This window comes from Xenopus laevis, chromosome 1L (assembly GCF_017654675.1).
Source record: "Xenopus laevis strain J_2021 chromosome 1L, Xenopus_laevis_v10.1, whole genome shotgun sequence".
NCBI lineage: Eukaryota > Metazoa > Chordata > Amphibia > Anura > Pipidae > Xenopus > Xenopus laevis.
In genome coordinates this window covers 139,823,899-139,850,550 of record NC_054371.1, presented here as the reverse complement: position 1 = coordinate 139,850,550, position 26,652 = coordinate 139,823,899, and the positions used below count along the sequence as shown (strand labels likewise).

The following is a 26,652-nucleotide window of genomic DNA, read 5'->3' as shown; positions in this document are numbered from 1 at the left end:
TCTATGAATTAAAGGGCTGCTATACCCTTTTCTAGCAGATGTACTGTACATATAACAATGGGAATACCTATGCTAATATCATTTTTTGGACATTTGTGGAGTTATATAAATGAAGTTACAATACATTGCTGTTTATAGCATCTGTGTATTATAACAGTATTTTCAATGATCCTGAACAAATATGACTCACCTGTCCAGGGCAGTGCTTGTAGGCATGCTCCGTCCGAAACCACGAACACCCATTTGACGGAAATAAGGAATGCAAGATAGGTTGGCAGCTATGACAGCTAAGGAGTCAGAAGGGTTCACAAAGAATCCATTTTCTCCTAAAATCATGTATCTGTCCTAGAAAAAAAATGTTAGAAATATTTTTCTGTTGGCTTTGAAAGACAGCACTGGAATATTTTGTTCTGAGATAATCAGCGCTGTGCAATATGTTGGCACTCATGTTAATAATAATAATAATCTATGGTAAGCATTGTACTCACTTCTATAAAACAAAGAACTAATGTGTTTATCTAATGTGGGTGTGTGCATGTGCAGTAAGTTAAAAGCTGGACTTTAACAAAAAAAAAAAAGCATGTGCCAGCTGCTGGATTGTGAATAAAGAAGAAGGGAGGAAGAGGATCACTCGCTTGCAAGTACCCTGAGCCGGTGACATTTTCTGCTATTCGGAGCACTGGCTCAGGGTATCAGATAAGTAATGACAATCCTTGAGGGGGTGCCCTAACATTTGGCACCCCCCATGGATTGGACCTTTCCTTCTGCTTTAAATGTATGCATGATTTTGATCTGTAGAACTGTTATTCTGCAATATTGTTCAAAGTAAATAACATTTTAAGACAGTTAATACTTAGGGGCATATTTATTGTGCTGTGTAAAAAATGGATGCGATAATACACCACACATCGCCAGGCTTCAGTGTGTAAAAAATGGCATACATTTTTTAAGTGTTTTTTTTTCTTAGCATGCGTTCCCCCAGAAGCAAAATAAAATATGACTTTTTGCATTCGATATTTTACACAAATTTGTATACCATTTTTTCAACTAACTTTGTTTTACACAACATAATAAATATGCCCCTTAAATTGCTTATCAGTCAGGACCACCTACACTGTTGGGCTCCATCGCAGCCATAGGGTCTGCTTTCCATTGATAGGTCTTTTCATTTGGGCAATTTGCACATTACATAAGAGGGCAGGGTCAGACTGGGCCAGCGGGACACAGGGAAAAAACCCAGTGGGCCCCAGGCTCTTGTAGGCCCCGCCGGCCCAGATCCGAACCCTGAGCTTCCATTTCCTGCAGCCAGAGACTATTCCAACACAGTGTGCTTGCGAGTTTACACGCACTGGTACACCTAGCATTCTGATCAGTAAAAATGCTGTAGCGTTTACTTTTTATGATAGTGCACGAGAATTATGCAACTGAAGCTAGCTTGTGTCCACGGTTTCTTCCTTTATTAGGTCTGATATGCAGTTCACATTTGAAATGTTAAATGTATATATTTGTACACTCTGGAAAACATTGTGGGCAAGCCTTCTGATCAGATCAGGTGCTTGAAAACAAAAATAACAAACATAACAATAGCCAGCTGTCTGAAGGAATTGTTGAAAGAATGCAAATATATTTATTAAGCTAAACATTTTAGTTCACATTGGAGCCTTTATCAGGGTTCCTCATGAAGTCTCCAATATGAGCCACATCATTGAACGTAATACATTTTCACTCATGCTGCAATTCATAGCCTTAAAAAAAATGATTACTTGCAACAAGTTCTGAAATATATATTGTAGGGAGTTCCCATAAACTATTTGTCTTGTCTGCATCTATAAATGGAACAGCCCTGTCAGTAGCTGTTATCAAAGTCACTGAGAATTCTGGCAGGGGTAATCACAGTCCCCACATACACCACATACTTACTCCATCTGCATCAAAAGCAGCTCCAAATCCATGCTCTCCTCCCTTCATGGCCTCCAGGAGACCAGTTGCATATGTCAGGTTGGGGTCAGGATACTGCCCACCAAAGTCTTCCAGCGGAACGCAGTTCATTGCCGAATTGGCAGGTGCTCCTAATTCATCACATAAGATCCGTCTGACATAAGGTCCCATTACTGGATTGAGAAGACACGGAGTAACAGGCATTGTTAAAAATTACATCCTGTACTGGTGGTCCCTGACACGCTTCTTCATACAGTCTTAAAGGAAATAATGTGTCACAACAGAATTCCTATGAGTTAACAGGATCTTTATTTTTATAGCATGGACACCCAGGAGCCAGACACTTTCCAAATTATCTCACACTCCTGGGTGTGTGAGATTGCTAGAGAACGCCCACCAGTCTAAGGCCAAGGCTGTTTAAATACTCTTTGTAACAATTAGACTTCCAAATGCAGGGATAAGACAATCTTTAAATCAAGACAAAGCATAACAATACAATTGTCTCATGTACTGTGGTATCAATCTGAATCAATCAATCCATAATGATATTTAAAGGTAACTTTTAGAATGATGTAGAGAGTGATATTCTGAGACAATTTTCACTTGGGCTTCATTTTTTATTATTTGTGGTTTTTAAGTTATTTAGCTTTTTATTCAACAGATCTCTAGACTGCTATTTCAGCAATCTGGTTGCTAGGGTCCAATTTACCCTAGCAATCATGCATTGATTTGAATAAGAGACTGGAATATGAATAGGAGAGGACCGTCCTGAATAGAAAGATGAGTAATAAAAAGTAGCAATGACAATACATTTGTAGCCTTACAGAGCATTTGTTTTTAGATGGGGGCAGTGACCCCTATTTGAAAGCTGGAAAAAGTCAGAAGAAAAAGGAAAATAATTTAAAAAAACTATAAAAAATAAACAATGAAAAATATTTGAAACGTTGCTTAGCTCTATAACATACTACTACTACTAAAAGTTAACTTAAAGGTAAACCACCCCTTTAATAATTCTGGTTCATAGTGTGATTTACATTTTTTTTAAATACAGTGCATATATTTGTATCTGTAATAACGCAACATAAAAACACACACAAAACACAGTAGTTAATGACACCGAGCTTAAGCTAAAACTACTTAATTAAAATGGTGCAGCATTTTTACAGCGCTACAGTAAGCTTGGAGTACAAGTTGGAAAATAATACAGCATTCAAGAGCTGGATAAAACATACCTCTCAAGATCTTAGAAATAAAAAGAGGGACAAAAAAGTTGCCGCGCGCAGTGCGGCAATTTTTTTGATCATGCCCATTTTGTGGCCACACCCCCTTGTTCATTTTACAAAATTTTTCAGGTTGTAAAAGTTGGAACATATTTCTGTAGTTTTTTTCCAGTTATTACAGTTTTGCTAATGAAGGTGAATTGCCCTTTAAGCTGTGAGTCTAAATTCTCCCAAGGGACCTGTTATCTTATATTGTTACAATTTCTTATTTGCTTATTTCAAAGTTGTTACAAAAGTATCTAATCTGCAGCTGTGGTTGTTCTGGGCTCTCTGCCAAAAGCCAATTAAGTTAGAAACATTGTTTCTTTTTCTGTCTGTTCAGTGCAGAGAAAATCGGGACTTTCCAGTACAAACGAGGGACTGCGGGTTGAGCTGTCAAAAGAGGGACTGTCCCTCTAAAAACGGGATAGTTGGGAGGTATGGGTAAAACACTATTGTATTAATACACCTCTAATGCTGTTCACTTATGTTCACCTATTTTTAAGGTTTTTCCTAGTAGACAAACATACACATTTTTTATTACAGGATTCCTAGTAAGCCATAGGGGTAGATTTACATAGGGTCGAATATCGAGGATTCATTAATTAACCCTCGATATGTAAATCCTTTGACATCGAAGTCGAAGGATTTAGCGCTATTCCTACGATCGAACGATCGAAGGAATAATCGTTCGATCGAAGGATTCGAAGGATTTTAATCCATCGATTGAAGGATTTTCCTTTGATCAGAAAATTGTTAGGAAGCCTATGGGGACCTTCCCCATAGGCTAACATTGGCCTCGGTAGGTTTTAGGTAGCGAAGAAGGGGGTTGAAGTTTTTTTTAAAGAGACAGTACTTCGACTATCGAATGGTCGAATAGTCAAACGATTTTTTGTTTGAATCGTTCGATTCGAAGTCGTAGTCGAAGGTCGAAGTAGCCTATTCGATGGTCGAAATAGCCATATTCGACCATTCGAAATTCGAAGTATTTTTTCTTCTATTCCTTCACTCAAGCTAAGTAAATGGGCCCCTTAAAGGAATTGTTCAGTGTAAAAATAAAAACTGGGTAAATAGATAGGCTGTGCAAAATAAAAAATGTTTCTAATATAGTTAGTTAGCCAAAAATGTAATGTATAAAGGCTGGAGTGATTTGATGTATAACAAGTCAGTAAGAGCACTACTTTTCAGCTCTCTTGGTTTACACTGACTGGTTGCCCTGGTTACCAGGCAGTAACCAATCAGAGACTTGAGGGGGGGCCACATGGGTCATTTCTGTTGCTCTTGAATCTGAGCTGAATGCTGAGGATCAATTACAAACTCACTGAACAGAAATGTACCATGTGGCCCCCCTTCAAGTCGCTGACTAACTCAGAGTTATAGAGCTGAAAATCAGGAAGTTGGATTATGGCTGTTTTATTAGACATCTGTTCACTCCAGCCTTTATACATTACATTTTTGGCTAACTAACTATATTAGAAACATTTTTTATTTTGCACAGCCTATCTATTTACACAGTTTTTATTTTCACACTGAAGTATTCCTTTAATGTATGTTTTACTTATATAGGCATACATATAGGCAGAAATTCTAGTGCATCTGAGATTTAACACAAAAGGTGCTACCAGAGCAAAAAGCTAGTATTACTGTACACATTATCTACAGGGCATAAAGTTGCTTAAAATATTGCCCATAGAAATTGTTACGAACAAAAAACACAGAGATTCATAGTAACCACAATAAATGTAATCTCACAAAAGGATAACACCTCAAACTACAAGCACAAGGGCAGCCCAACAAAGGTTTCAAATGACCTGCAGCTAGATTATGTTGATTATGTTAGAAGACTGGCAGAATCAAATTGAGCTTGGAATCACAGGTGGAAAGAATCCTGTCCAGAGTCACTCGGTTAGAGTAACAGCCATGATTTTAGAGCTGACCTCCTGTTCTTGCACTGACATGGTAGAAGATTAGTTTCATGGTCCCTGTTTGTCAGCAGCCTGATTACTGTAGCAGGAACCTGAAAACCAATGTTGCCCTTTTGCCACTGCCGACAAGTCACCAGCTACCTCCAAACATGTTTTGAACAATGAAGTTAGTGGGGGCATAGATTAATATTATCATTAACACATATTTATAAAGCAACAACATCTCTGTACAAAATATGTGTGTATACATTAGGGATGCACCAAATCCAGATTTGGTTCGGGATTCGGGCTTTTTCAGCAGGATTTGGATTTGGCCGAATCCTTCTGCCCAGCCGAACCGTATTCTAATTTGCATATGTAAATTAGGGGTGGAGAGGGAAATCTCGTGCCTTTTTGTCACAAAACAAGGAAGTAAAAAATGTTTTGTCCTTCCCACCCCTAATTTGCATATGCAAATTGGTATTTGGTTCGGTATTCGGCCAAATCTTTCGGGATTCGGGGTTCAGCCAAATCCAAAATAGTGGATTCAGTGCATCCTACATTAAACATACAAGATTACATACAAAAACAGCCAATAACAGATACTAGAGGTAAAGAGGGGCGTGCCCAAAAGAGCATACAATCTAAAATCAGAGGGAGTTGAGACACAGGGTGTGGGGAAATAAGAAACAGTCAGTCCAGGCAAGGGGTTGGTATACATATCATGTTTCAAGATAGACATAAACCTAACTGTGACCCATTAATTTGCTGTTTTCCATTTCTCTGAAGGGGCACGTATATATATATATATATGACTTTGACTTTAGACTACCACATACAGATATTGCAGTTGTCATACCACAACAGAAAAATACACGTATGGAAGTTAAATAATGGGAATCAATATATTTTAGAACATAATGTAACAGTTTTCTATTAGATAAATCACAGCACATATAGGGAATATACTAAAAAAAAGAACTATCTTACCTCCATTCATTGCATCAATCCTTATTTTGAGTTGGTCAGGCCCAGTAAGCAAACTTTTAATTGCATTCATATCAAACAGAGTTCTGAGCATATTGAGATACACATCCACCGAATCCACTATTTCAACTGTAATAGAAAATGCATGAAATAAACTCATACATTAAGTCAAATCTAATGCCACAGTCCTTTTGATAGTTTCATTTTACACACATGTATATGTAGCAAAACAAATTACAACTATGAAACCACAAAACGTCTCCGAGACTCTTTGAACTTGAGATTATATAATAATTTAACAAATATGCAACTGAACACATAAGGGCAGATTTATCAAAGTGTGACATTGGAAAAACTCACCCACTTTCTATTCATTCCTATGGAATTTTTAAAAGAGTGTTTATCAATGGGTGAAAGTTAGAGTATACTGTTTAATAAATGCTCTCTCTAAAAATCCCATAGGGATAAATAGATAGCTGGTGAGTTTTTCTGTGGTGAGCTCTAGCGTTCTTAATTTGTCCTTTACTGATATGAAAAGGCTAATTGCTATGGAGAGGGAGAAATTCAAAATGTTATTGAGCTTTTCATTTTTAATGTTCTAAGGTTCTGTACCTTTTTATTTTTTTGAGAAGAAAAAAAAACATGGTCAAAGCAATTAAGGCAATACAAATAACATCATGATAAAAAACAGAGTACCTTTTAAAAATCAATATATCCAATTAGCCCATAATATAATTGTAATTGTATTGTAAAAGAATGTGAAGGACAATTATAATACCATTTAATAACTATGGCACAACATGCAGTGACCAAAATGGCAGCCTCCCTTCCCTGATTACATGAGACCCATGATTATCTATTTACTTTAACTTTAATGAGAACAATCCCACAGCAGGTAACAGGAGATTTCCCTTCTACAGGTACAACATAAAGGTTGGAACTTCCAATAATTAATTTTCTTTGGTTTTTAAGTACACAATTAAATAATTTACTTCTCAAACAAATGAGAGCATATAGATACAACTGAACAAGCCTGCACCACAATCCTCCCACCCGTACAACCTTCCTATATTTCCTAAAGTTACCCAGCATGGCCAGGCCTGGACTGGGAGTCAAAATAGGCCCTGCCATTCCAAGTACGCAGAGGCCCAAACAGCCCCCTACCAGCCCAAACAGCCCCCAACCAGCCCACTCTATGGTAACTTTCTATGAACCATACAGCAGCCCCTCTGGCATTTGCCAGAACCCACAGATTGCCAGTCCGGCCTGAGCATGGCACTTATAATGGCAAGTGAGTCCAACTAGGGAAATAGCATAGGTGAGCCCTGAAACATAATCTCAGATGCCCCACAAAGGCTTACAGTTAATGCATCAAGAACCAGAGTATTCAGTACAGTATACTGTATAGTGAGTCCTCTATATTTATGGGACCCCTAGTAGTCAACAAATATGCCATCTCTTTTATTACATTCCTGCAATCTTCACTTTCAACAAACAGTTGGAACCAGAGTTAGTGCTGAATCTAAGTGACAGTTGTACAAGAGCTACAAGAAAATTACCTCGAAATGGTTTGAACTTATTCTCCAGGTCAAATTCCTGCCTCCCGACTCTGGAAAGGTCAATGCGGAGGTCTGGACAGATGGCATATTCTTCAATAGTTTTACTAATCTGGAAAATTTTATCAGTAACAGTATCTGGGGCAGGACCTGAAACACATGAATAGATTTAAGAACATGGAAATGCAAAATTAAACCCTGTCTCTTTGCAGAACATCTTCAAAGAATAGATATTTTAAGTATTATATCAGCTACTGGCTTTCACTAGGCCTAGTGGCAAATGAGGACAGAGAAATATCATATCACTGATATCTCCAACATCTGCATCCATGTGTATTGGGAAACATCTGTTTGGAACGAAAATTGAGTAATTTAAAGGCTAGCAGATAAATGGTGGCAGTTTCATTTGGGAATTAAATATGTGGTCTTTGGGGCAGCAGGACTAAAATAAATCTTTAAAAGATCTTGCATTGTATCTGGAGAGATGTAAATTTGTTGATGTTCTGGAGAGGTTAAAGTACACCAATAGGCGATGTTTATTGAGTTTATCAACAGATTGTTGGCACATTTAGAAAAGGAGGATACCTTATGCCTGTATGACAAAGAAGATAAAAAGTACAATGGCCTGTAAAAAATAATGATGCAGAATACAAACTGAAGAATGAAAAAAATCAAAACTTTGAAAGGGAGTCTAATAATGGCCGCTAGTAATTAGGTATCCTAGTTTGTATGTTGTTTGTATTGAAAGGGTTTAAACAGATTGACAGATAAAATTAATTAAGCATAATCAAAGGAAACCTTTTTTGTATAGGAATTGTAATGTGTTGGGTGATGAATAATGGAGCTTACCATTTCCAACAGTTGCAGGGTATTGTTAATAGAACTGCTACAGTTACACACAAAAGCTTGAATGCCAACAGGTGTGATGTAATGGGTTCCTTGGTTGTGACGGGATTAATGTATAATGAACAAAGGACAGCTCAGTATCTCACATGGACAGCTGGTAATATACTGTCATGTGTAAAATGTAGAGAAGACACTTTAGACTAAAAGACAGGTGATCATACATCGTCCTTCAACTGTCGCGGTTATAGCAAAGGGTCAGACTATGATGAGACAGCTGTGATGTAATGGCTGCGTTTAAATAAATAGTAGTTTAGAAAATGTGAATTCAGCAGACAAGATACAATTGTCTTTCATATACAATAATATACTATAACAGGACAATAGTCTCTGAATTCTCACTGCTGAATCTTTCTCAGATTAAAAGATACACATGTAATCTGTGAAAGATCTAGTGGCATAAAACTGAGTTCTAGTGGAATAAAACTGGATGTTTGTAAAGTCTTATACTAACTCTATGAGATTAAGGGTACATGTTGGTTCTAAAGTTCATCAGCATTCATCCAAAATCTCTGCCTAATTGGCTTTAAGGCTGGCTACTGTGTCCATTACTTTAAGTCCCCAAGGTGGCAAACCAACATTTTTTAACCTATCCCCATGATAGGTTAGCACAGGATTTTAATCTGACGCTCAATTTAGTGAACAACATTCCATACCAGGCATGCTCTTACGCCCCTTAAGGTGGCCATAGACGCACAGATAATATCGTATGAAGCATATTTTCGTAAGATATTCGGTGCGTGTATGGTGGGAAAAGAGCCAACCAATATCGGCAGAAGACTTGGATATCGGCCGACTCGTCAAACAGGCTGGACGGAAAAATGTTATCGGGTGCCCAAACATCGGCCATTGTTAGTGCTGAATTGTCAGATACAGGTAGAATTCTATAGTTTCTACCTGTATTTCTGATGATTCAGCTCTACACGTGTGTATTGAAACGAACAATCTTTCTTGGAAAGATCTTTTCCAAGAAAAATCGTAATAATTACGTCTATGGCCACCTTTTGTGTTCTAGCACTTGTTGTCCAGGGCAAAGTAAATGACCCCTATTGTGTATAAAATATGAGAGGTTATTTACTGACCTATACTGACATGTTCCATAAAAACATGTCAGTATTATTTAAGTGTTGTAGCACACAAATATAGTAAGCCAAAAGTCCCACAAAGCCACCCCCATCCCAGTTGTACTTACCCGAGTAATACTTTGACAAAGTAAAATTATCCTCTGCTGTTGTGTGACGCAGGGCTGGAGGCGATGTGATCCTTCCACAGGCTGGATTACTGTTTTCATTTGTGATCAGCCTATGAAAGATTACATTGCCCCCAGCTCTCTGTCCCCTTTATCAAATGCAAGTACCAATAGTCTGGTGTTGGCTTTGGGGGACATGTGCCTATCTAGATTTTCATGCCACAGCTCTTTAGTAATGCTGACACATTCTTATGGATATTCATAGGAACGTGTCAGTATTCCTTTAACAAGCATTTGCACTCAAGGAATGCTGCACTCTGTAGCAAGTGCCAAATTTAAAAAGTGCCTAAATGTTATATTTTCTAAAAAGTAACAACAAATCTTAACAGATCTGGGGCAGATTACAGGGGTAGTATAAGGTTGTTTTTCAAGATATTCAGCCGTTCCCCGATGTAGAATTCCCCCCTCTCCACCAAATTTCTCACATGCCTTTTGTAAACTGCTTTCCTAAATTAAAACCACAAATGCTCAGCTGGTCCGTGATGAGAATGCAGCAGCCTATTAACTCTGACTTTGTTTTATCTCTTGGCTCTTTATATGTTCAGATGCATGCTTTGGAAAATTGCAGTATTGCACAGACCAACTTTGATCCATCTTGAGCAGGTGGTAAAAGACTGTGTTCATTGTTTCCATGAGTATCTGCACCAGAAGTGGCATGTAACACACCTTCTTTGTGTGAATCAATGTTGTGGCATGAGTAATTCCAGAGCCAACGTTTTGTATTCATCCTTCAGTAAAGGACATTTTCATCATTATTTGTGATGTCAGTGATGTATTTTTTTTTTAAATATGTTTTTTATTAATTTTCAAACATGCATTACATTTTCTGGACGTAACATACGTCTCCTTGAAGGTTCATAATGATCGTTAATGTTACATGTGTTAAATCTTATGAAAAGAAAAGGAAAAAGACAGTGTTTTCCATTTTTGCAATTTGAAAGTTTGTATACTGGTTCGCCTCACAACGTGTTCTTTTAACAGAACTTGGTTATAACATTGTTTTCAACATTTCTGGTAAGTTAGCATCTGTTCTTGATTTTGTACATTACAGCAGGATCTCGCAGACTCCAACTTTTGTGTGTTTGTTACATTTATCACACAATGTATGAAGATTAATGAGGCTTTGTCTGCAATCTTCTGAGAGGGTCCAGGCATTCACTACGATGCTCTATACTCCCAGATGATATATTTGCTGTAGAGTTACCTCTTGTTGTACCCCATAGAAAAAGTGATCCAGTTACAGCCAATGTTTTGAATCTTTATATTATGCCCAGTCAACACAGTTCTGTAAATACATTTTTAACCATTTGTCTGCATATGCCTAGGAGTGAGAATTGTTCTGGTTTATGTTTTACATTACATTGAATTGTATGAAAACGAAATAGTCCACTTTTTCCTATCAAATAGTCAGTGTGAAAATTCACATGTAACAGTGGCGTAGCTAAGAGGTGTCCAGGGGGTGGGGGTGATTGCTGGAGAAACAAGCATGCAGGTGGATGCATGTCTGGAGGAGATTGCATGCACTTCCAGAGGGGAAGGGGCCCTGGTTCAGGATGTGCAGTCAGTGGTAGAATTCTGAGAACATGCACTGGCAACCTCTGGGATAAACAGAGGTGGAATATTGTTATGGGCCATATACCCAACAAAAGAATCAAAACAGATTTTAAGGATGCTCATATATGCTATCTAAGGGACATCCTTGTCACCTTAGCTGTAACTACAATAAATCTTCCAGTATAAATACTATGTTTGTAATGCTGGGGGTATTTGTGCAACAGCTGGAGTGGCAAGCAAGCATTTCCAACCCCTTGTTTTAAGTTAGAAACAACTACTCTGTAGCTTCCAGTGCTCTGATTTAAAAAATCAAGACAATTAAGACTCAAACTACATCCAGCTAAATCCTTGATCTACCCAACTCCTCCTAATTTTCAGTAAGATCTGGTCCTTTCAGGAGGTCATGTTTTAGGATCACCCTGTAAAAACAGGGGCAGGTTAGGCACTAACTACTCAATAAAACATCACGGGGCACATTTACTAAGCTCGAGTGAAGAATTCGAATGAAAAAAACTTCGAATTTCGAAGGTTTTTTTATGTACTTCAACCATCGAATAGGCTACTATGACCTTCGACTTCGATTCGAACGATTTGAACTAAAAATCGTTCGACTATTCGATAGTCGAAGTACTGTCTCTTTAAAAAAAACTTTGACTACATACTTCGGCAGTTTAAACCTACCGAGGTACAATGTTAGCCTATGGGGACCTTCCCCATCACTTTGCTAAGCTTTTTTTGATCGAAGAAAAATCCTTCGATCGATCGCTTAAAATCGTTCGGCACGAACAATTTTTACTTAGATCGTTGGATCGAAGCATTTGCGCTAAATCCTTCGAATTCTATATTCGAATTAGAAGGATTTAACTTCGAGGGTCGAATTTGAGGGTTTATTGACCCTCGATAGATATTCGACCCTTAGTAAATGTGCCCCACTTGTTTCTTTTATGTTTATCAGATTCACAGTAGGGAGATTCTTTTGTACATGAATCCTGGTGTGTGGTGATATCCACCCAAATCATTTACCTCCATTAGCAACATTAAATTTAATTCCAAAATCCCCTCCTGGTCCTCCTGGGTTGTGACTGGCTGTTAGGATAATTCCTCCAATTGCTTTGATCTTTCTGATGATGCATGATACAGCAGGTGTAGACAATAATCCATTCTGGCCAATGATTAATCGCCCAATCTAACAGGAGAAGAGAATATAGTCAAATGAAAAGTTAAAGCAAATATCACTTGCTACAACTGGTCAATGTTGCTTATTACACTGTGATACACAACAATACTATGATACATTTATTTATGCAAATTATACAGAAGCACGCTATAGAATAAGGGCAGCAAGCAAGATGTTATCTAGCTAGCATCAGCTGAAGCTCATATAACCCATTCAATACCAGATTAAAGGGACACCATCCAGAGGAACCATCAGTCTTAATATAATTGTTTCTCAATCCCCAACACCCTAGTAACCACAAATGAATCAGATATATAAATGTGTGCTATTGTGTAAACTAGCCAAAGTATGCAGTAAGATGTCAAAGAACATTACCCCAATTTTTATTCATCAGGTGCTACTGACACCCACATTCACCACCATATATACAAAATAAGTGTTCCATCCTAGTGTTAGGAGTAATTTGATGAATCTCTGGGTTTAATAAATATGTGACAAGGTTTTGCAGAGGTGTCTTGTTTGCATTGCTTTGGAATGTGGGCCCTTACATCAGCTGGCCTGGTTTTTATGTTTTGGATACTCAACAGCAGTAGACTCATACTAGAGTTTACTCAATCAGGAATCCCATGTAGAACAAGGGCAGAAGTTAGTAATAGAAATATCAACACACTGGCATCCAGACATCTTATACACAAAAAACAGTGGGGTCATTTATAGACATTGGGCAAATTTGCACCTGTGCAGTAACCCATGGCAACCAATCAGATGCTTGCTTTCAGTTTTCAACCTGCAACTGGCTGAAAAAAGCTAATCACTTATTGGTTGCTACGGGTTACTGCCCAGGGGCAAATTTGCCCAGTGGTTATAAATAAACCCTACTTAGCATTAGCTATAGCATTTGGCAGAGCCATAAGCCTTATTGACAATTCTGCAAATTGTGTGGGAAGGTAAAGAGAAGAAACCTGTACTTGATGAAAGCAGTCAGCTGCACAATAAATCGTGGAGAATTGTGAAGGTTTGACAATGGTGTGGTAGAGAGGTATATGCCTAAAGTGCAAAATACACATGTTGCATTGCTCATACTGTAACTATTAAAGGAAGAAAGAGGTACACAAAATCCAAGAGTAAAAATAGTAGGGATTTAAAGGAAAACTATACCCCCCAAACAATGTAGGTCTCTATTAAAAGATACTGAGTAAAACAGCTCATGTCTAAAACACTGCTTCATGTAAATGAACCATTATCATAATAATATACTTTTTCAGTAGTATGTGCCATTGGGTAATCATAAATAGAAAATTGCCATTTTAAGAAATAAGGGCCGCCCCCTGAGATCGTATGATTCACTGTGCACACCTACAAACCACATGTAAGGTCACATGAGCCAATTAACAGACAGAGTTCTGCCTTTTGCTTCCTCACTTCTTCCTGTTACAGTTAGTGTTGTAGTATTTCTGGTCAGGTGATCTCTGAGGCAGCACAGATAGAGTCACGAAATGGTGGTTCAAGGCAAGAGATGTAAAAGGGCAATATTTATGTAAATATATATTCCAGTTTGGTAAGATTCTTTAATATGTCATTCAATTTGATATAAACTATCTGTTGCTTAAGTATTCATTTTGGGGGTATAGTTTTCCTTTAAGAACAGTAACATTAAATGTTCAATGATGACTGCATGCCGAGATGTCCAACTGCAGAAACCAAACGCCCTAAAAACCTCTATATGAAAGCTGATGATAATGGGATGGTGTATATTTTTGCAACTATTTCAAAGTTTCTGCAGATGTAAATCTATGGACAAAGATTTTGATATATGGTTCACCAAAATATATGTTTTGAAAAAAAATAATTTTGGGCTATTCTTAGCTAGCACTGAATTGTGATGCCATTTATCTATGCATCAATCAGTGAGGATTGCAAATGAAAATGAAACAATCTATACCACCAAAGAGCTTTGGATATATTAGTACAATCTGAATAAAAGCTCATTGTTCCTTTTTTCCTTTGTTTATGGACTTCTTTTTCTTGCAGTGGCTTTGCATACCATACAAATATTCACATTCCCACAAAATGGTAAATCGTGATGATTAAAGTTATACAGTAACCACGGTCACTTTATCATTCACACAGAGCTCCACATACCTGTTCCCAACATCTGGGCTCCAAAAATGTAAAGGTCTACATCTACAAGACATATGCATACAAATATATCTAGGACAGTGTCACAGTTCCAGCACAGGCATTGAGGATTATAAGAAGGAAAAACTATTTGTAAGCATGATGGATATATTACAGGTAAATAGTTAAGTTAGTTGATGAACTCTATTGCTTTTATGAAAATGTAAGGTATTGTGCTACTGTCACCTTTATGTATAATGTGCAGACTTTATGAGTAGTCAGAGGTCACCTGTGGACCCCCAACATATCCAGCAGTTACTGTACTGTGCCCAGACGAGCATTCAATAAGTAGAGGTGGTATGGGGCAGAAAACCATTTTGAAGATCTGAGTTTAAAGGCCAGTGGCATAACTAGATATTACTGGGTCCCACAACAAGTAATTTTTCAGGCCCCCAAAAAGTCTAGAGTTTGACCTGTTTTACCAATATTTATTGAATTGTATTTTAATTGGGGCCTATACCTATAGGGCTCCTGTACCTCCTGCCCCACTCCTGCATCCACAGGGTCTGCTTAGTCTGTAGTTACACCCCTGTTAAAAGCAATCAGAATGCAACCCACATTAATTAGAATTGCACCTTTATCTTTAGTCAAAGCTTCTTGGCGCCATTCTTACTGGCTGCACAATGGCTAGTTCTGCCCCTATGGATAATATTGTGTGTCGGTACCCTTCATGGGTCCCAACTAGACTTTTTTTTAGAAATTGAAAAAATATTTGCACTTGCCATTTTTACTCAAATATGAGCATGCGCATCTTACCCAATTTTAGCCCCTTGCAAGAATATTTGGAGAAGAACAGACCAAGAGAAGGGAGTTGGGAATAGAAGACCACTATATAGAGAGGGCAAAAATGTATATTTAAATAACAGCAATTGTCCGGTAAGCTTCTTCAGTCTACCAATGGATGCAGACTTGACCACACATGAAGCAACTATGGCATACAGAAAAAAAAGACAATGAACAGAATTCTGGTAAATTATTATTGAAGCAATGAACCCATCTTAGATTTATAAACAGAGGCACATGTCTTTGCGATATTGAATTTTACATCTTTGTAAATGACAATATTCTGTGCAAAAAGCTAACCTGTAAAATTGCTAGCCTTTATAAGTTTGACTGCAGTAACAAAACTAATAGCTCTCTACCTAAGTTATAAAACCCAAAACCTTTTATGAATTAGTAAAAAGGCAGGAAACAGATTTTAACAGAGACGTAAATGTTAGCCAAGTAGAGATGACAGCAAGTGGAATGCTTAAGTGCTGCCCTGGACTGCTATGCCAGAGATAATCAGACAGTACCTAAAGTGGAACTGGAAATTCAAATTCCATGTAAACTGATCTACAGTAACATAAACTGTTTCCTTTTCATGTCCTCTCCAGATTAGGGTAATGCTATCAGCATTAATTAGACAAGAGGAAAACAGAGGCCTGCTGAATTCATTCTAGTGTTGCAAATTCCTTTAAACAGGAAAGCGTGTGGATTAAATGGAGAACAATGAGAAAAGGAAATAATATGAACATTCCATGGCTTCTTATGCGGTCAAGTTTGAAATGTTTCCAGGTAACACGTTTTTATGAACAGAAAAAAAATGTCCAATGACTATAGCTCTTGATGCTCTGACGAAGAAAGTGCTTAGCATAAGCCATCACTACTGTTTATATCTGGAAAACATTTGCAGACCAATGCGGAACCTTCTTTTCACTGTGTGGAACTTTGTTTAATGCTTATTGATTAAACAGAAATAATCCTTTATGGAAAAGAGCATAGGTAAATGGAAAAGCTTTGTACCAATATAGCAGAAAAAAAAATATCATTAGTTCTTTTACTCAGAGAACTGGCCAGTTGTAACCCTTTCCTGGACCTATTCAGAATTTAATTTGTTTTCTTTTATTCCTATGGAACATATCTGCTAGTTGGCATGCAGCGGTAATAAATTAAGGAAATTATAGTAGATACAAATATTTTATGTACAATAAACATAAATACTAAAATCCAGGGCCTTGTTTGCCAATTCCAGGCACAGTGCCAGCATCAAAACACACCCAACATACGTGTAGTGCACACTAAAATGATGTAAAGAATGGGCTTGAAACCTCTTATTTGCATCTTTCACCTCTGTATTGGATTTTATTACCATTTTTACCAAATCCCTGTTGTAGGTTGTGTGCATGCACTGTTCACATTCTACTAACTAAAACAGTTTACCAGCCTGGTACAGTGTTGTGGAATGGCACCCCCTTGTTATGTAGCAAATGGAACAATCAGCACAACAGGCTTGATGCAAACTGTGTGTTTATTTCGAAAGTGATGTTATGGGGACATGACCCTATCAGACAGCATAATAGCTCATTTGTATTTCTATATTACACTGTTTACACTGGAAATAATTCACTCTACCATGTGAATTTTTTTTCCTGAACCAACAAGTGTATTTTAGTTAGGTATGGAGGCAGCCATCTCTGATCATTTTGCCTGGTCACATGCTTTCAGAAAGAGCCAATGCTGCACTATGGAATTGCTTTCTGACAGGCTATTGTTTCTCCTACTCAATGTAACTGAAGGAGTAGCAGTGTGTTTTTTACTATTGAGTGCTATTCCTATATCTCCTATATCTACTGTTATCTGGTTAACTTCCCATTGTTCTGCTGATAGGCTTCTGGGGGCAAAGGGACAGGGGGTTATAACTACAACTTGCAGTGCAGCAGTAAAGAGTGACTGGAGTTTATAAGAGCATTATCACATGACTGGGGGCACCTGAATCCCTTTTTACGAAGAGCATATGCACAGTGATAATTTAGTGACACCAGAGGACCCCCATCCCAATTGGAGTTACATTATTTGAATGCAAAAATATTTTTCTAATAAAGCCCACACTGTTGGGTGTAACAGTCATTTTTTTTTTTTTAAATTGCTAGTACACCCACCCCCGGAGGTATTAAATTGTGGGGAGTAAATTCTCGTTTTGAAATGTTACCTACAAAGTATCTCTATGTGAGCTAACAAGCAGAAAGCCCAAAGAAAAACACCAGTCTGCTCATGAATGGCAGATCCAGAACTAGAGGTAGGCAGGTGAGGCTCATGCCTTGGGTGCACATAATGGGGGTGAAATTGGAGAGGGAGATTGTGTGCTTGCAGGAGCAGGGGTCGAACTAACAGTGGTGGTGGCATTAGGGCGATAAGGTGTGCAGACCAAACATCAGGTACTCTACCCCAGCATACTTACAAGTGTGACTTTTTGTTAAGTTGGCACCATTTTGGTATATATGTTATTTGTCTTGTTTGTAGACTAGATGGTGTGATGCAGACACTGCCCTATTATTTTGTTAAGTGAAGTTTCTCTATGGTCAGCCCCCACCATATAAGAAAGTACATAATTGGAGACATTAGCAAATGCAGATAACTAAGAAGAAGAAAAAGTGTTTCTTGCTCTATATGGCTGCAAAGTGCAATTTTGAGCACAATCTGCATGTTTTTCCCCAATAATACAGATTACTTTCCCAGAATTCCAGCATTGTTGTGATCGCAAGGGCCGTTGCACCTGTCGCAATTGTTGTGATATGTCAAAATGAATGCAATTGTGCTCCTACTTCACCATAAATTGGACGCTATTACGCTGAAAGGTTTCCAAGTCCAATTTGACATAAGAAGAACACATACACCAGATACTTTAGACACCTTAGCGCTGGGGGAACCCTTGAGCTACCACCTGGTCCAGAGGAAACCAGTTCATTTATTTTAAATTCAAAAGCCTTTGCAACAGCAACAAAACAGCAACAGAAATTGGCTTGACTTCAGCAACATAAATGAATCATAAATTAAAGGGGTTGTTCACCATTGAGTTAACATTTTAATGTAGAGAGTGATATTCTGAGACAATTTGCAGTTGGTTTTAATTTTTTATTATTTGTGATGAGGCCCGATTATACCACTGTGCTAAAGTAAGCTATTTAATGGGGTGGCTCACCTTTAAGTTAACTTTAAGTATGTTATAGAACGGCCAGTTATAAGCAGCTTTCCATTTGATCTTCATTTTTTATTTTTTTTTTATCTTTTTTTTAATTATTTGCCTTCTTCTTCAGGTTATTTCCAGCTTTCAAATGGGGGGAGGGGTCTCTGACCCATTTAAAAAAAACAAACGATCTGTAAAGCTACAAATGTATTGTTATTGCTACTTTTGATTACTGATTTTTCTGTTCAGGTACTTCCAATTCATATTCCAGTCTCTTATTCAAATCAGTGCATGGTTGTCAGGGTCATTTGGACCATAGCATAGATTGCTGAAATTGCAAACTGAATAAAAAGCTTAATAACTAAAAAAACACCAAAAATAAAAAATGAAACTAATTGCAAATGTTCTCAGAATATCACTCTCTATCTACATCATACTAAAAGTTAATGTTAAGGTAAACAACCCCTTTAAAAATACAAGAGAATGGAGCCCCCCCCCCCCATCTGAACTTTCAAAATAGTCTCCTTCAGTTCTGTCTTGAGGAAATTAATTTAGCAGTACCTGCAAGGGGATCACAACTATTACTCTGTTCTTAGCATCATAGACAGAAATAAAAGACTGGCACACAGATTAGGCCCATATCTGAGTAAAGTTCAGTTGCTTCATTAGATTTCTTCTAGGCAGACAAAGTGATCTGAGTTGTTTGTGATATAATTCAAATGTATAGTTGTAATATTCCAAGATACTGCTTTAAATGACACTTATTTTTAAGTATTATTGCTCCTCTAGGACTGTCTTTCCCAGTTTCCCAGTTACTAACAAATCTGCTGGGAGAACATCTGTCTACCAAAAAACAGAGCTGGGTGTTAAACACATTCTTTTATGTAGAGGAATGAATCTTCACTTGCCAGAACTCAGATCAGAGTATTTTGCCTGCAAGACCCCCATAATGGCTATATGTAAACTCTAGGGGTGCAAATGAGGGTATTTGGAAAAGTAATGTAATTAAGAAGATTTTAGAATGCTGTTATAGGTGTCAGCTGCTATTTAAGCTGTTTAAAATTTGCTTATAATTAAAATACATTTAGTTTTATGCTTAAAATTGCTTAATGAAGGGGCATGGGAAATAAAGCTCGAAAAAAGAATGCAAGGATCGTAATGGGAATAAATGTAAGAGCAAGATTACATTCTGTTCTCCTATTATGTACCAGCCTGATTTCATAGGGAATCTAAATGCTAATGGCATTATAAAAAAACGAATGGGCAGATTTATCAAAGGTCGGATTTGAATTTATGTGAATTTTTTTTACTCTAATAAATTCGAATATAATCACAACTCGAATGTGAACAGTCCCGACCCGAAAACTTGAATTGAATTCAAATCAAGTTTTCCCTTGGAGAAAAAAAAATTGAATGGCAGAAAGGCAATTGACATATTCAAATCATTTCAACTGACCTCTGCCATTGACTTGTAAATTAACTCGGCAGGTTTTAGGTAGAGATGCATCGAATCCAGGATTTGGTTCGGGATTTGCCTTTTTCAGCAGGATTCGGCCGAATCCTTCTGCCTGGCCGAACCGAATCCAAATCCTAATTTGCTTATTATATTGCAAATTAGGGGTGGGAGAGAAATTGCGTGACTTTTTGTCACAAAACAAGGAAGTAAAAAATGTTTTCCCCTTACCACCCCTAATTTGCACATGCAAATTAGGATTCGGTTCGGTATCCGGCCAAATCTTTAGCAAAGGATTCGGGGGTTCGGCCGAATTCAAAATAGTGGATTCAGTGCATCCCTAAAGGTGACGAATATTTGAATTAGAACTGTTTCCTTGTTCAAGGTGTGATAAATCTCACATTCAGATTTACATTCGAATTGGGGGATTCAAATTTGAATGTGTGAATTTTGACACCAAAAACAATTCGAAAATTCGAATTCTAGTTTACTATTCGACCCTTAATTAATCTGCCCCAAAGACTAGGACAGGCAGGGTATATGTGTGCAAATCACGACATCCCCATAGTCTAAAACAGCAATTCGGCAGGTTTAAGGTGGTGAATAGTCAAATTCGAATTCTTAAAGCGCTATTACATGATAAATTTCAAAAATCGAATTCGATTTTTTTTTTAAAAAAAATAACTCTAATCGAATTTTAACTATTCCCTAGTCAAATGCCACGAAAAAGACCTTGAAAATTTGAAAAACTAATACTAAAATTCTAATTTTCACTTTGACCCTTGATAAATCTGCCCCTAAGATGTATTCATATGCACTGACATTTCTTATAATGTATAACATTTATAATACATTTTTAATTCTTGGAGTAATAAACAGTAGAACCCTCATTTTATGTTTTTCAGGGGACCATAAAAAAATGATGTAAAATCCAGGAAAATGTAAAATCAGGGAAAGGTATTATGCATAATATATAGGTGGGACCACAAAACAATAATGTAAAATAAGGGAAAACTTAAAATCAGGGGATGTAAAATTGAGGTTCCGCTGTAATAGGTTTATGAGCATATAAGCATAATAACTTATGTCTTGACCTAGTGCCCTTATGATCTGCAAATACAAAGATTGTGCAGAAAATTACTTGCAACTATATTTTCTTGTGATGTTCATACAACCTGATCAGTTTACAAACAGGTTTCCAAAATTAGAGCTGGGCTCAGTTGCTTTCTGTTGTCCATTTTCTCACAAGGCATGTGTGAGAAGCTGCAACAGTGTGCACTCTCATTGTGTGTTCCAGGCTTTTGGATTCCTGGATTCTGTCCCATGATAATAAACTTTACTGACACAGGCAAATTAACTGTTTGATATAATTCTAATTAGGACAGCATACAACACAAATGGCAAGTCAACCCCAAAATAAAAATATGCCAATAAAATAAATCATAGTTCTAAGCAACTTTCCAATATAATTTATTAAAAATGCTCCAACAATCTTTTCTTTCTGAAGAATACCCAAGAGAAGAAGATGGCTGCCGTGAACTCCACTGGACAGAATCTGCACTTAGGTGTAAGTAAAAAATGTAGGGGCATTTGCCCAGGGGCAGCTAGGCTGGGGGGAGGAGGGAATGGGGTCTATGTAGGGTAGGGGGTAGGGTTTTTTTTATTAAGCGTTTGTTTCTCCTTTAATACAGTATATTGGCAAATTCTAATAATCTTTTGCAAACAACAATGGTTCATTGTTATACCTTCTATTCAACTAGAAGTTAGATGCAGCCTTCATTTAGACTTTTAATTAGAGTCCTGCATGGGTCCATTTGGGCAGATCTGTGCCCAACCCATACCCACTGACTTGAAATCCTACCTGTACCTGCCACCCTGCTATACCCCCTTCCCAGACCCCCCTAACTGACCTGCACCCGCAATGGTTTACTCACTACCCAACTCGTGGACACATGTGATTGCAAGTGCCATCACCGTGGACCAAAGGGTGGCAGGGAGGAATAGTGATACCAGGGTACCCTTGGACTGCCCTCCTGATTGGTGAATTGGGAACCTTCTACCCAAAACCAAACCCCTTTGCAGGTATAGTGAGTTCTTGATCCGCTGCAGGACTCTATGTTCACTTCCCATAAGAAAGTCTGTCCTAAACAAACTGCAGCACTGTACTGATCATGATATTTTTTCAAGTCACAATTCCAGGGATGTATACTATATACATAACCTAAAGTGTAACACATACTGTATTTATAATGTGTCAATATAATGGTTAGTTCTGCAATATATATATATATATATATATATATATATATATATATATATATATATATATATATATATATATATATATATATATATATATATATACATATATATATACACAGTATATATATTAGGGATGCACCGAATCCCCTAATCCGAAAGATCGGGCCCAGGAGTGCCCATACTTGGTGTCTACTTTTAGTGATGTTGTCTCATTATGATCTACATGGATAATATTACTGTTAGCATTCTGTTCCATGAAAAATATTGTTTAAATATTATATTGATTTATAAGTGCATTTATATTACTATATTTAAAAAACAACTCTTTTTTATGTAACCGTAACAGAATAAATATTTGAATTAAAAAAATAAAACAAAGGGTCATTTAGTCAAACTGTTTGTTGACAATATCTTGAGATCTACTGATCAACAACTAAGGGTCTACTGGCAGATCCTGATCTACCTTTTGGACACCCCTGGTCTAGCCTTTTCTATATATGAATTTCATCCGAGACAAGGAGGCTACCCGAGTACAGACTACTTATATGTTGTATAATTGTTTAATGTACATCTTGGCTGCATAAACAAATCACACATTAAACACGATCAAGACTTGAACTGGGCATACATGGAAATATCGACTAATTAGGCAAGGTCACCAAACAAGTGGTTCAGTTTGGCCTATATAGACCATGGGGCACTGTGCCAATATAATCAACTAGCTCACAAGTTACCAGGGGCAGCAAAAAGCCTCTTCTGTTAACTTTAAAGGAGAAATCAACCTGTTCTGAAAAAAACTTGTACCCCCACCCCAGGTAGACCCCCCTCCCTCCTTCCCCCAGGCTAACTACCCCCCTCCCCGGGAAGATGCCCCATTCTACATACTTACCCCTCGCCGCAGATTCTTTCAGCAAAGTTCAATGCGTCCATCTTCTACGTCCTCTGTAAGCTGACTGCGAGACTGGCAATTTCCATGTAATTCCGCGCATGCGCAGTTGCGCAAAACGGCAAACTGCTCCAACTGTGCATGCTTTATATATATGTACACATATCTTTCCTTATGGCACAAAACTGCTCTCTTACTGCAATATATGTATAGTTAGAGGATGAATATTTATTGCACCGCCAAAGGTTCCATTGGCATTAGTGTTATAAAAAGCTAATGGCTAGTTAATAAAACAGAATATTGCCAAATATAAATTATTTCAATTGCCCTTTGTAATGAGTGATTATTTAAGAAGCTCAAGAATATCTGTCAATCAGAGGAACAAACATGAAGTTGTTTTTTGGGACTGCTAGCTGAGTTTGCAAATAGTAAAAACTCTCTTCCAATAGATCCAATCAATTAATACAGAATCAGAATTTATCTGGTGGGTAGTCATAAAAGTTTAATTTAACAAGTTGATATGGGTGGAGTCATAAAATGGCTAATTTTTCCTTGGTCGTGTCCCTTTGGGAATTAAAACAAATGCTTCTACCCACTTAGGATCAGGAAGTGCTACTGATTTCCTGGCAAGTTCTGGGCATTAACCATGTGTGCCGGACAACCATAGGCACATTTATAGGAACTGATCCCAGGTGGGTATCAGCAAAGAAACTCCAGTGCTATGTGGCTTTATGGCAGATAATCTAAATATATACCTATGATGAGAGCACTTTGAGAGCCCTTTATTTATACATCTGATTTACTTTCCTACTCTGACACTACTGGTGTGCAAATGAACACAAAAAAACAATAGCTTTAGAAAACGGAAGAAGGTATGTTTTCTGCAAATACACTGGATTGCCAAACAAGTTTTCAATTATCCTGGATCAAAAGGTATTTTTGGGTACAACAAGCTTACTTTGCCCTCAAACAACAATGGGCCTTCAAGGCAAATATAGGTGTTTCACCTGAAAATTATCGCACACAATATAAACATCTCCAGTTTTCTACTTAGTCTGATGTTCATGTTCAGAAAGAAGCAGGAAACAAACTGTTGGTATGCAATAAACCCCAAACTTCATCTAGAAATAATGTAATAGCATGGTACCTGCAGCGCTGCCATTTCCATTATGCTAAGGAATGTGGTTTAAGTAACTTTATATAAATAAAACTAGGGTTTTACAAAATAGAATAATATTCAACATTCACACAAAATGTCAAGTCTATAAAAATGAGTATTGCTGATCGACAAGCAAAAATACATTTCATTAGAAGGAAAAGATAATAAATCCTGTTGCTTCACTGGAATATGCAATGTCATAAACAGGTTGCCAAGTTCCCATAATTTCACTCAGTTGAGAACTACACTGTCCAGATTCCATGATATCTTCTTCCTGTACCCATGATGTGTACGTTAGAAGAGTGCCAATTTTCTCATGGGGAAATTTGGGTATCAGACTGCTATCTAGAAAAAAACTAGAATAGCTATACTCTCTATTCAGTACGTCAGATATACTCTTTTATAGGTTTATCAGGACTAACAGCGACCAATTGCCTGTGAAATTGTGGGTACGGGGAGGCCTGGACTGGCAAACTGTGGGTTCTGAAAAATGCTCAAGGGGCTGCTGTAAGTCGCCATAGACGATAACTATTTATTGGGCTGGTGGGGAGCTGTTTGGGCCTCTGTGTACGGGAAATACCAGGGGCTATTTTGAACCCCAGTCCAGACATGGATGGGGGCTGATAACCTTGATACCAACAAGATAGGGTGCATTATACATGCTCGTGGCAAACTGGATTAATCACTAAGCATCTAATTAGCCCTAACCTTGTTTCTTTGTCGTCAGTGAAAATAACCGTCTCCTGGTTGGCACGAGTATTGTTAAATCCTTGCCCCAAAAATTGCTCATGAATAGTGATGGGCGAATTTGTCCCATTTTGCTTTGGTGAAAAATTTGCAAAACGCATTGAAGTCAATGGGCATCAAAATTATTTTGACGCTTGTCAATTTAGACCCCCGTGACAATTTTTACACGCGCGACTATTTTGTCCAAATGCATTAAAGTCAACAGGCATCCGGAATAGTGTGCGACTATTCTGATGTGCGGCAATTTTTTTTACGCAGCAGATTTTTTGCCACAGTTTTGCGAATTTATTTGCGACATACACAAGTGGAAAAGTACTTCTGAACACACATAATTGAGAGCCTGCTGAAACCAATACACCAGTGTATGCTACCCATGAAGTCCAACATAAGGTGACTTTAAGGCATCTACATATGCTTTATTTTGTGACTGCAGGGATTTTAGCATACTACACATGGTATAATTCTACTGATTTAAAGAAGGGTGTGTAATGGTATAATAGGTTGGACATGGACATTCTCTCTCTGCTTTAGTTCCCTCTTTGCATGATGTATACTCTGAGCCCACTGTACCGGTCACTCCACCCACTCCTAAATATTAACTTACCCCATTGGCTGCCGCCATTTGCACAATGATCTCAATGGCTGTCTTGCTGAAGTACCTTCCATCACTTCCCACCACCATGGTGCAACCCTGGCGATCCCTAAGGTCTATGGATGACAGCACACTCTGGATAAAGTTCTGCAGATAGTTCTTCTTGCTCTCAAACATCGTTGTAGATTTCCTAAAGCCATTGCTACCTGGTTTCTGATCCTCATAGGGAACAGTCTGGATTGTAAGTACAGGAATGGGGTTTATCTCCATGTCCAGTGGTTCCTATTCAACTCTAGTGTGCTCTCAGATCCACTCCTGTAAATGTTTTGCAAAAAAAATCAACAGAGTGACAGCAAGACAGCAATCCTAGAAGAGTAGGGGAAAAGGCTCCTCCCTGGCTGTGAACTGGAAACCTTAGTCTTTAAATCTATCAAGTGCTTCCTTCTCTTGTCAGTGTATCACAAAGCATTGGAACTGTAGAACTGGCAGCAGAGCTCTATTATGATACTGGTCCACTTTATAGATGTCACTTCTCCCTTCTCACACGCAAATAATGATATATTTTTCTCCTCTCCTCTTATACTGGAATAGGGAACCTTCCAAAAGTGCAGCTCCCTCTGTGATGTGCTTGTGTACCTCACTGTAAGCAGTGCAGCTATCCTCTCCTCCTCCCAAACCCTATCCCACACCCATATACCCCCTCCCCTCATATGAATCCATGTTCAATGCTTAACAAATGTTAGTCTTTGAACAAGGACAGGGGTTTGCCAAAAAAAAAAAAAACTGGGAGGGTTAAATCTTTGCAATCAACAGAAACCAAAGCCAAAAATAGCACAGCAAAAAAGTAGCTGAGAATTGTTGTCCTTTAACTGTGTAACTGGATGCGGCTTTGTGTGCAGCAA

The 26,652-nt window shown here is 37.8% G+C and overlaps 1 protein-coding gene across 1 annotated transcript in view; it reads right to left on the bottom strand.

Moving 5' to 3' along the window:
- LOC108714431 (phosphoglucomutase-like protein 5) overlaps window positions 1-26,406 on the bottom strand; it is a 60,204-nt gene extending 33,798 nt beyond the window's left edge. Inside the window, exons 1-6 of the mRNA XM_018258653.2 lie at window positions 25,763-26,406; window positions 12,374-12,536; window positions 7,648-7,794; window positions 6,092-6,217; window positions 1,921-2,111; window positions 191-345 (exon numbers count right to left, since the gene is read on the bottom strand). Coding sequence (XP_018114142.1) covers window positions 191-345; window positions 1,921-2,111; window positions 6,092-6,217; window positions 7,648-7,794; window positions 12,374-12,536; window positions 25,763-26,020 — 1,040 coding nt within the window. The 5' untranslated portion in view covers window positions 26,021-26,406. The remainder of the gene's footprint in view (window positions 1-190; window positions 346-1,920; window positions 2,112-6,091; window positions 6,218-7,647; window positions 7,795-12,373; window positions 12,537-25,762) is intronic.
- Between the last annotated feature and the right edge of the window lie 246 nt (window positions 26,407-26,652).